The sequence below is a fragment of the Gavialis gangeticus genome, unplaced genomic scaffold (genome assembly GCF_001723915.1).
Source record: "Gavialis gangeticus isolate Ggan-Ray unplaced genomic scaffold, GavGan_comp1, whole genome shotgun sequence".
NCBI lineage: Eukaryota > Metazoa > Chordata > Crocodylia > Gavialidae > Gavialis > Gavialis gangeticus.
In genome coordinates, this window is record NW_017728993.1 from 7505335 (window position 1) to 7517287 (window position 11953).

The 11953-nt window shown below is 41.0% G+C and overlaps 1 protein-coding gene across 2 annotated transcripts in view; it reads right to left on the minus strand.

Moving 5' to 3' along the window:
- The window catches only part of CACHD1 (cache domain containing 1), a 224106-nt gene that overhangs the window by 23404 nt on the left and 188749 nt on the right, over positions 1 to 11953 (minus strand). For both annotated transcript variants that reach the window (XM_019528449.1, XM_019528448.1), the window contains exons 13-16: positions 9693 to 9861; positions 7088 to 7230; positions 6244 to 6425; positions 4368 to 4478 (exon numbers count right to left, since the gene is read on the minus strand). In XM_019528449.1, the coding sequence (XP_019383994.1) occupies positions 4368 to 4478; positions 6244 to 6425; positions 7088 to 7230; positions 9693 to 9861 (605 nt within the window). The remainder of the gene's footprint in view (positions 1 to 4367; positions 4479 to 6243; positions 6426 to 7087; positions 7231 to 9692; positions 9862 to 11953) is intronic.

The following is an 11953-nucleotide window of genomic DNA, read 5'->3' on the forward strand; positions in this document are numbered from 1 at the left end:
CGGCAGGGGCGGGGGGGGGGGGGGGGAGCCCTTGGAAGCTTCCCCCCTCTCCTTGAGCAGGGGGTGTGGGGCCAGGTTTATCTTAAACCCATTTTGAAAGCAGTTTACATGCAATGAACTTGTGTTTTGTTACAGGTTTAAACTGCTTTCTGATCACTTAAACTGGTTTATGTGCAACTTCTGTATGGGAGAACACGCCCATTTAAATTAATAGCATTTTGATTCCCTTTCTTTTCTTTTTTTAAATAAAGAGTTTTATCTGTGAAGATAAGAGTAAAAATGTTAATGCCGAAAACCTGAAGACAATGATGTGAGCACAGCTGGGATGCAGAATGTAGTGGTTTCTTTGCTTGCATTGCAGATGCTGACCACCTGGAAACTTTTTATCCATACAAAAAGGCAGATTCATCAGCTTTACTGAATTATAAAGCCTGTTTGCACAAAATCCACCTGTCTGTATTCAGGTTCTTCTACAGTACATGCAGCCAGGCCTGAAATTTCAAAACAAGGCGAGTACTGTGCCCTGCACAGAATTCCACTGGTGCATAAAGCATACATTTGAGTATGGGGCTAGGGGTGCAAAAAGCTGTGGACGCATGAGCAAATATCCAAAAACAACCGAGAATTCAACTTGAGCAAAAAAAAAAAAATTTATTTGCATTCTCAAAAATGTTAGCCTGGACAATGAAAATCAGCTGGCTGGTTTCACTTTTATAAGTCTCTTGGCAATTGCACTTCCTGGTAATGTGATCCTAAACTATTTGAGGCTCAAACACAGAGTGGACTATTGGAAGAAGGGACCAAGCAAACAACTGTTTTAAATGTAACATTTGTGGCTTGCTAATTTTTTTAAACTCAGAATTTGGGGGCCTAATATACATGATGTTATTCTTTTGATCAAGCAGCATTCAGATGAGCAGTGAGAACAGCATCTATTTAAGTGCTCCTTAAAACAATCCAAATACTTTTTGCTAGACACAAATAAGAATTTTGATAAATCTCAGCAAGCAGCCAATAGATTTCCATCCTCAGAAAAGACACTACACTCTTCAATGAGTTCCTTCGTGAAAAGCTCCACATAGTTATGCAGTTCAGCCTTGTACTCCATTCAAGAAAGGTGGGCAGATGTTTTGTAGTGGAAAATAAGAAGCCTGCATATTTTTGCAGGAGGATTTAGAGCATCCCTTGACTTTGTAGTGCTTAGACACAGCAGTGTCCCTAGTGTCACCAGCTCAGAGCTGGCCTTTTGAACTGTGTTTCAGTTTGCCAGATTGAGGCTAGAAACCACATTCTTAAAGCTGGGAAGTTAGCTGGAGCGTGCACAGCAGGGAGCTGGCCAATGAAAATGTTGGAACAGATTCCTCATACAAACCAAAATGAGCAGCTAATATTTCTGAAATATTACAGTGTCTGTAACAGGAAAATTTAGTAGGTGTTTTACAGGCAGCATGCTGTACAAATGAAAACCAAGCCCTTTAAACACTGTCTGTCCTAATCTGATGGAATCTCTCCATTTGGTTGGATGTCTGCCCTGAAGACAAATTTTTTAAGCCATATGGTCTCTGAATAAAGGATTATTTCAATATTTGAATAGCTTTATTAAGGGAGGGGAAAAAGAATAAATACCATATTCTTTTCAGAGGCTCCTGACAGAAGTAACAGAAGTACACGTGCAACAATGAATTTCAGCTATAGAAACTATACTAAGAGTAAGTGAAATGCATTGTGAACGTTTTCCCTGCATGGGGAGGGCTGCATTAGAAATCACTGAAGACTCATTAAGAAAATAATATGCTACTTCTTCCTACATTAGGATGGCATCTCCCTAACTATGGGTAGCAGTCTTATTTCACAAGAGGTGCTTCGGTTATGGTCTTCCTATCTAGTTGCTGTTTCTCCCAACACGAATATAAATTCTTCTGCACAAAATGGAGAAACTTTAGTTTTAAACGGCATGGACCAGGGGCTCTCAAATTTCCTCACAGCATGGAAAGCACTTAGTAAATAGTGTCTTCTGGAGTTAACTTCCCCATTTGCAATTGTGGAGATATATTTATCCAAAGTGCTGAGAGGGAAAAGTTAACAGTTACTTACTCAAGAAAAGGAGTTTCTGGAAATGGTCTTACCAGACATTTAACGTTAAGATGTCCTTAACATCACTTGATTTGTGTCCACATGAAAAAGGGTGTCCAGATAATTTGTTTCTATTTCATTTTTCTCTTCACCTTTGTTCAGCAGTCTACCCCTCCTGACACCCTTTTTATTTTCCTATAGCACAGACTTTCTTGTAGAAACGAAAAGCCAGCACCAAGGACTTAGCTTCCTGGAGACTCTAGCAGATGCTCCATAAAATGAAGTTCAGGCACTATAGCAGAGGCAAGGGGTGCCCAAATATTGTGCGCAGCATTGCCCACCCGCAGAACACTTGAAATACAATGACAAAGGAAGTTAAGAATGTAAGTTACAACGACCTGGAAATATAGTGGAATTGAAGCAACTGAAGGAAAAGAAGAATGTCCTTAACCATGGGGCATTTAAAGAACTTCAATCACACAACAGGTACATTACAATGGCACATTTGTATGAAATCTAATTGCTCTTTTGCCCTTGACCCACAATATAATGCATAAGCTCCATGACAAACCGGCCGTAACATTTATTATGAGCACTAACAAATCTCCTCTCACGTATAAAGCAAAAGAGTGTATATAGCCTTGACCTGGTATCCAGGTGATGGGTCATTCATGCTGAAGTGTCCTTCCTAAACGTACTTGTTTTCCTGAATATGGGTGGACAACTGAACACACACTAGAACAGGGGTAGGCAATTATTTGGGCCCATGGGACACATAGAGAGTTTTGGTGAGCTATCATGGGCTGGGTCAGCACCCCTCCTCACCCCCAGCTCACCAAAGCTCCCTAAGTGGCCCTCGCGTGCGGCTGGGAGGGACATCCGCAAACAGGATGGGCAGGTGAGACTGGGATCACAAGGCAGGATCATGGGGTGGTGACAGTGTGGGGCCAGGGCAGAGCTGTGATCTGCTGCCCACACTAATCTGCGGCTAGGGTGTGAATTATGGGGGAGCTTGGGGGGGCTGAGCCCCCCTATAAGATTTGAAAATCACAACCAGGAATAGGGGTAGTCTTGATCAGACTGCTCCTTCCAATGCACCAGTTTATTTTTTTCCCCACAGACCGCACCCCCTGCCAAGAGTCAAAGTATAATTGAACCCTCCCTGCGATAGGCACCAGTTCTGCGAGAACAGGGATGTGGGGAGCAGATCATAGCTCAGTCCTGGGCCTTGGCCCGATGCTGTCACTCCCCCAAGATTCTGGCCACCCGCAGCCCCATCCCATCTGTCTGGCTGCACACCCTGCCCACGCAGGTCCCAGCTAGTCTCCATGGAGATCCCAGGATTGCAGAATGGTGACAGTGTGGGGCTGGAACCAAGGTCAGGGCTGGGCCCAGGGCCAAGGTCAGGGCTGGGGCCAGGGCCCTGATCCGCTGCTCACACACCCCTGCCCCAGGCCCCAGGCCCCATCCCCATGCTGTCGTCATCACCCCTCGATCCTGGGATCTCCATGAAGACTGGCTGGGACCCATGCAGGCAGGATGGACAGCCAGGCAGATGGGCTGGGTCCACAGGCAGATGGGCAGCTGTGTCGGGGGCCAGGTCTGGGATCTTGGGGCAGTGATAGCCTGGGACTGAGGCCCAGGGAAGAGATGCAATCCACTCCCTGCATGCCCCTTCCCGCAGAACCTGCGCCCACCACAGGGCCATGTGGGAGTGGATCACAGGTCTGCCCTGGCCCGAGCCCCAAAAAAGCAAGCAGACAACAAATGACAGAGAGATTTCCAAGTCCGAAATCAAAGGGAAATGAATGCAACTAATGCACATAGAATAAATAGAACAAAAAGACAGGCTGATTTACTTTGCATCCTCATCAAAAGTCTGGTGGTGTAACACAAACACTAGCAATGGTGATGGGAGCTGCTTGATGAAAAGGTGCTTCTCCCACCATTTCATCCACATTTAGTGTACATCAACACTCCAGTCAGTCACCCAGCAACATCTTCACACCCTAGAGCCTTTGTGCAAGTTGCTCTTTTTACTTAGGTCCTGATATGCCCCGAGAAGGCAAATCTATGCCACTTCACATGAGAATGGATTTTTCACATTCAGGGCTTTGATGAAAGAAATATTTCCACTCCTTTTACGCAAGTTCCTTCCAGTTGATTGGCAGCTCTGCTGGAGCAAGCATTATGGTTCCTTTAACGTGTGGCCTAGCTTCACAGATTGCAATAGACTATGACATCTTTAAAAGTCAATTTAGAGTATTTTGTATTGACAGAACACTGTGATTTACCTGGAAGAATGAACTGTGTGGCTGATTGTAACAACATAACCAGCTCCTCCAACATCTAAGTAGGGACCGGTGAAAGTAATTAGGCCTGGATTAGCTACTGCATGCAAGTACCTAGAAGAGACCAAAATAAATGTAATGCATTAGTGACAAAGAGTGATACCAAATGGAAAAAAAACTATGGCTCTAATTCTGCAAAGACTTTGACATGGGCTTAACTCTACCCACTGCAAACAGTGCTGTAAAGCAGTTCACAGTGACTGAAAGTAAGCAAATGCAGGATCAAAGCCCAGTACAATCTACTGACCAATACTCCTGTTTCTCAACATGAGCAATCACATTAAGATATTCTGTATGAAATGGTCATATCTTATTGTTAAAACCATTTCAGAGTATTGTAGTCCTATTTTATTTTGAATAGTGATTGATTTAAAACAAGCTGAGCCTCATATTGTTGAACAAAAAGTGCCTACATTCACTGCACAGAAAATTCAAGAGTAAGCACTTCTGCAACCATAACTCCACCTGTGCAAACTTATAAAGTTGTTTGAAAATGGTGAGCAGTATGTACTTGAAGGCTGCTATCAACTTAGTCACCCACACACGTATCCAGATTTCTTCCCTACTGTTGTTGTAAGTAGTGTCTATCAGTACTTTAACTGCAAAAAAACATTTCTATCTTTCCAATTAATTTATTTGCACACAATTTTGTAGGCAATTTCACTGGTTTCTGTTTTGCAGCTTCTTTTATTACTAGTGTGAGCTTCCCCAACCAAAATAGGAGAGGGAAAACAATAGAAAAATATGAATATAAACCCCATGAAAACTGGCAGGCATATCCAAAGAAGGTGCAATAAAACTACCCTGAAGTCCCTTTTGTTTGGGTCTGAAGATGACAGTCCTGAGTATTAACATCTGGAGAGGAGTGGTGGCAGTGAGGGCTGGTCTATCTAAGCATACATACACTTATTTTTTTAAAAATAAAAGGGGGAAAAGGTTGAATTAACATTAAATTGTAATCCAGACTCAAACACATCTATCCAATCATGAAAAAAGCAAAATTACAGTAAAATTATTCCTAGTAGATGACAGCAAAAATGTAAACAGTTGAACTGGAGAGAAGAAAAAGTCTTGAAGGAAGGTGAGAACATAGATTAAAAGCTATGTTAATTATTTTTCAGGGAGATGTGGAGTGGAAGAGCTCTCAAAGTGGCAAAGCCACAAGTGATTTAGAGCCTGGGTGATTTAGCCGGAGGGTAGGAATCCTAAATTTGCTTACATACCCCACTCTCTTTACTTGCTTGGTGCAACACCTCCTGGCTGGCTAATTTAACAAACAAAACACATTCACACCTCTCATGGGTCAGCATTTAATCTGTAATGTATACAAGCATTTTCCTAAATCATATGCTAGTGCATAATAAAGACTAGCTGCAATTAAGCCAGCAAGTTCCTATTTGGAACTACATCAGGAAATCCACTGTAAACAAATGCCACCATGTAAAATATTAACAACAAAGAATACTATAAAGGCTGTAATTAATATTTAGAGACAAATAAATTAAACTGTAATGGGTCAAAAGGGTACAACATGGGCGGTGGTGTTTATTTGTATACATTTATATTCATGTGTGCTGAACAGAGAAGTGTAAAACAGAGGCTGTCACCTCAAAAAAAAAGAAGTTGAACTTGTAGCCAGTTTAGGTCCTGGTTAAATATACTGAACACTATGTATTTTACTGACCCCATAAGCATATTCTTTATCTTGCCTTAACAAATATGGTCTTTACATGAATCCTATACAAAGTATTTTCTCTTGTGTAATATCATCACCCTGCACGATTTTCCAAACCTTTGATAATGGAAACCTAAAACTCACCATTGTCTCCTAGTGGGATCAAATGCTTTGTCCATGAGAGAACCAGGATAAATTCTGAGCACCCCATTGGGCGTTGCTATGTAACGGCGGACAATGTAACTGTTCAAGCTACTCATTTCCATTTGTGTCATCCATTCATCTGTGACGTGACTGGTAGCCATTACTTCATTTCTGACAGAGAACTGCAAAACAAAGACAAACCTAGCAGGGTTCCTTTAAGGCTTGCCTGAAAAGATAATAAGCTGCTTGCAGGGTTTCCTAAAGACCTATCAGAGATAATCTAAACCCAATTACTTGTTTAAAATCTTCTCACACCAGATGGATCTAGCAAATTCCAAGTAAAGAAGCAGCTTATTATAATGAAATATTGCTGTCATTATCTACACAGCTTTTAACTGCTGGTGAGTATAAATACTGCTCCATTTAAAATAAACCCAAGTTTTCTCATTTAAATGCAAAAAAGCACAAAGTATCCCCCTCCAACTTGGTGTTTATTACAATTCTGATTTTCATATTGTTCATTCCAACAATAGTTTGTAAATGTTATTCCTGAGGAAAGGGGGCCTCTAGTTTCTCTTCCCCTCTGCATTTCTCTACCAGCCTTGAAGTCCCCATCCACCCAGCTGAGAAGGGGACAGGATTCCTTTTCAAGCTAGTTAACATGGCTTTTCTAGGCTAGAATCGTTCCTATTGTGGCTCTCAGCACCAAGAGAATGAGATGAAAATCTTAACGTCCCACATGCTCAACACTCCTATGCCCTAAGAGGCCAGTCCAAAGGACATATACGAAATTAGACTAGCATGGTAACCAATAAAGAGAAAGTAATTCAAATAAACTGCATACTTTAAGTCCAGGATTAGCAATAAGCCGGGTGTTGTCACTGAGGTATGCTGTGTAGTGTTCCACCATCCGTTTCGTCTCAGGTTGGCTCAGATGTTCATAAGGAGAAGAAAAGCTACCAGCAGATAGCATGACTGTAGGACTTTCTAAAATAAGAAAATGTTATATGACTGAAGACAAAGCACTATGTTCAGCACACAGTAAATTCTAAAGCATCTTGGAACACTATCTGATCCGAAATCGTGGCTCAGTCCATGGACAATGCCAGATGTTTAGGAGGAATACTGACAGAGGTATACCAACAGTGTTACAGTACTACAGTTCTTTTCTTCCTATTCCCAACAGATGGTCCATTCATGACCTGAAGCATGAGGATTATTATCCCAGTATGAAAGTACTTTTGAGCACAGATCATTAAGTTCCACATTCTTCACTGAAACACTTCTTAAGAAGTATAAATGCCACAAAAAGGCAGGTGAGAAGTGTCTCAGTCCTACTCAAAGTCTCAATACCCTCTGAAATGTATTAGGGTATAAAAACTAGGGCACAAGTGCACAGGACAAGGCACCAAGCACTATACTACTCCTAACATGCAAATTAGTTCATTCAGAGCTAGCTTAGGTATCCCCGACACAATACTGCTCTGTGCCCTGTACACATACTTTTTGGTGCCCCCTACCCCAGGGAAGAATGAGAGTTGGGAGGAAAAACTAAGAGAGTTTAATGGTTTGGTGTTGGATGGGGCGATACAGAAGCATGGGAAAATCTATGAGCTTTAAGGTCATTAATACAGGGAGAGATACAAAAACAGAAGTCTGACAAAACTGATGGAAGGAGTCTGCTGACAGCTGTGGTTGGGGGTTGGATCACAAGCAATTAGAGTACTCTGGCAGGTGTTTTTCCAGTGAACAAAACCTGGGATATTAAAGATGAACAGAAACGTAGATGGTGCAAGGCCCGTAAAACTGATAAATGTGTCTTTTCTTGTACACTTCATAAAGGAAAGAGAGATTATGTCAATTTATTTTGTTTTTTCTCTGGGTACAATGGTCCCCTATAGGGAAGAAATTCCCAGTACCTTTCTGAGCAAAGAAAAAGTTCTCTTCTTCCCCAAATCACTGCACAGCTAGCAGCCATATCTACCTCAATTATTACTTGAATTTCTGTAGTATTTTCATTTACCAGAGTAGTCTGAGCCACTTATATTTTTGTTTGCATAGTTTTTCTCTTGCCTCCATCTTAATCGTTTCTGCTCAGGGCCTACCATGGGGGGGCCAGGAGGGCCATTTGGCCCAGGCCTCATTCACGGAGGGCCTCAAATTTAGACTTTTTGACGTTATCTCCAAATGAGGTTATACATACAGACACAGAGATACAATGACAGGATTGAAAGAAGACGTTCATCATACAACTTTAAACTTGAGTCCCATTACCGGGCCACACCGCCTGTAGTGCACTATGAATTAATATTTTTTTTAATATACCAAGAGCCTCAAAAAATCGAAGTGGCCCGGGCCTCTCTCAACCTCTGAGAGGGCCTGTTTCTGCTATATGCTAATAAGAGATAACTGAAACTAGATGCTACACTGAAGATGAGGACTTTTACTTTTTTTTTTTTTAAATTAATGGCAATAACAGCTTCCATCTCATCTTACTTTTCCACAACATGACCCAAGATCTTATTTGCTGTTTGCTGCGGCATTCAATGAAGAGGTGTCATTGCTGAATTGTCCTCCATGAAACCTACCCATTTTGTCATGTAGGATTATAATTAATTCACAATTCTGTTTAGCATTAGTGTAAAATGTAGAGAAGAATCAATTTGAAAGACAAAAATGTCCTTCTTAAAAAGATTCTAAATTGTTCTCCCTACATACTAAAACTTTTTAATATAATCCGATTCTGAGGCCAGCTTCTCTTTCTATATCATCTGCTCAACTGCTGATATCAGCAGGGTTGATTAAAATAATTTTAACCCCCGGAAAAGAGACACATATCCTTTTTGGGGGCAACATGCCACTGAACTCAGAATTTTATTTAGGTTCAAAAGGTCTGGAAACTCTCACATGAAAAAGAATTTAAAGATTATTAAAATTTTGATTTCCATCAGTTTTAACTTCTGACTGCTTCACATGGAATGATGCTATTAAATATTTATGGCTGTGAAAAATCTGCATAAATCCAATGTCAACAGGATACAGCTTGACTGGCAAGAACTTTGTTGTTTTCATGTTCTCACTAATGATTTGCTCGAAAGCAACAGAATGAAAATAAATTTTAAATTAGATTTGACATTTTTAGTTCCTACCTGCCCTCTATTCTGAAAACTAAACTGCATAACTTTCTAGCATATACATACTAACATGAGCACTCCAAATAAAATTAATGGGAGTACTTATGAAAATACCCCACAATGTACGGGTTCCACAGTTTAGCGAAGCATGAAAAGGTGCAAAAAAGTAACATCAGGTAAGAGACTTCCCTCAAAACCAAATTTTTCACAAGAAACAAAAACATTTTAATAGGATTTTAGTGGAAAATGTTTGCATTTCTTCCTCAGCTATATGAAAATATATGTAATCTGAATATGAACAGCAGGATTTCTTACCTAATGTTGCCAGCTGCTTGAAGTGCAGACAGGCATTGGGCTGGCCCAGTAGATCCAGGCGATGATACAGCAGCTTGCTACTAGGGACAGTGTTGAGATTCTTGAGCTGTTTAACTGGTATTTCTGGCTGAATCACCACTACACACAGAATGAAGGATGTGTCCTGAACCTCAAAAACGAGGACAAGACAACAAAGTTAGACCAAAAACTAATCTTGATTTATTCCTTATTCCCTACAAATTTTCTCTTTCTTCTTCCATTTTCTCTCGTTTCCCCTACTCTGGAACCTGGCACCCCACTAATCCATACTCTCAAGTAGCCTATTCTGTCTTCCTAAAATTAATCACCTCTACAGTTTCCTCACAATTAGTAAGGACATAATCCTCAACAGGGAATTGTGTGGGCAGGCTCTGCATAACTACAAGGTCTGAAAACAACAATGGCTCTGTTCACACATGTACTTTGATCAATTATCCCGACTTTATTAAAGCTATCGATCTAGGCATAAAAGATTTCTTCAAAGTGGACGCTCAGCTTAGATCTTCTGTTTTCAGTTTTTTAAATATATCAATAGTTTTGTTTTTTTCCTCTCAATTTGCACAGACGTCTAATGCTCTTATGTAGATACTGATAATGGACTAGAATGTTATTTCCAGTTAGGAAAATTCTGTCAAACTAAATAAATAATACTGTGACAATATCATTACTACTACATGTCTATATTGGATGTGTTACTTGCTTGGCTGGTTTGCATCCTGCTGAAGTGCATCAGGTTAAGAAAATGTGGGACTAATGTAACTAAGCTATATGACCACCTGACATACAACCTTTCAACATTGCAAAATTTATTTCTGTTACATGATGATAGGTTTGATCTCTTAAAGTTGCTCAGCATAATCTCTTAAGTTAGATTTACACTGATACAGTGAAATGATCCGTAAGTACCCGTTAAATTTGTTGATACAACGTAGTTAGCCAATTATTCTTGGCATCAGCAAAATTTGCTTGGATCATATTTAGTTGTAAATGTCATGTTATTCTCTTGGTCAAGATAAGCATTAAGATTTGTTCACAAATTAAATCAGAAAGCAAGAGCTGCTAGAATCTTTTACTTCCCTGCTACTGGGTAAAAGAACTACTCTTTCCTTATGGTAATGATACTGGTCTACCAAATCCTTTCACTAAATATGATCTGTTTAGTGATTATAGCAGAATTAAGAAGTATACAAACCTCCATTCCATTTGAATTGATTTTATGCTGGAAAGTCTAATGATTAGAAATTCTTCTAGATTATACACAGATTTTTCAGGCCCTGATACTTGTATGTGGAAATATTTTTCTTTAGTTGATATTGAGAGAGTTTTACAAATTATTGCACTCTTCTTGTATGGATCACAAAATATTTATGGGGCAAAGTTCCAAATGTTAAAATAAAACACACAGGGACGGGTGGTTATGTGACATGTCCTGAGTTTTACACTACAGGTGCATGTCTTATCCAGAGGCAACACAGGGAACATTTATATAATGAACAATCATTTGGGAAAAATTTCAAATGTTCAAGTTCTTAAATGGTTAGACTGCAAGTAATGTCTTTAACAGTTCTTTCTGGCTAGGGACACAAGTTTCAAATAAACTGGTTTAAGCGATCAGAAACGGGTTTAAACCTGCAAGGGAACATAAATTCAGTGCACATAAGCCAGTTTCAAAATGACTGAAACTGGTTTAAGATAAACCTGGTTGAATCAGACTTAACTGATTTGGGTCAAACTGGTTTATGCAACTTCTGTCCCAGACCCTGGTTTAAGTTAAATCAGAGTCCTCCAGTATCTCAGCATGCTCTGCAGCCCTAGGTTGGGCTGGGCAGTCTGCTCCAGCCAAGCAGGGTTGGACCTGCCCCTATTCCCCCTAACTGGAGCATTATCACTGCTCCGGCTGACTGAAAAAAGGGTGAGGATGGGAAACCCTGCTCTGGAGTGCTGCTGAGTCTGCCTGGCAAGGGGGCAGCAGACCTTGTTACGTATCCCCAGCCCCCCACCCTTTGCTGCTCCAGTGGCAGGAGCAAGGGTGGGGCCAGACCCCCATAGCTAGAGGGGAAGTGGGGGTTTAATCCCCCACATTGAAGCGGGGGGAGAGGCGCAGGAGCAGGGCACTGTGGGCACCAATAGGCTTGCTCATGCACCTGGAGCTGCAGCAGCCAGACAGCAGGGGCCCAGCCCTGCAGCCTAGGGGTGTAGGCAGCTACTGGCCCATGACAACT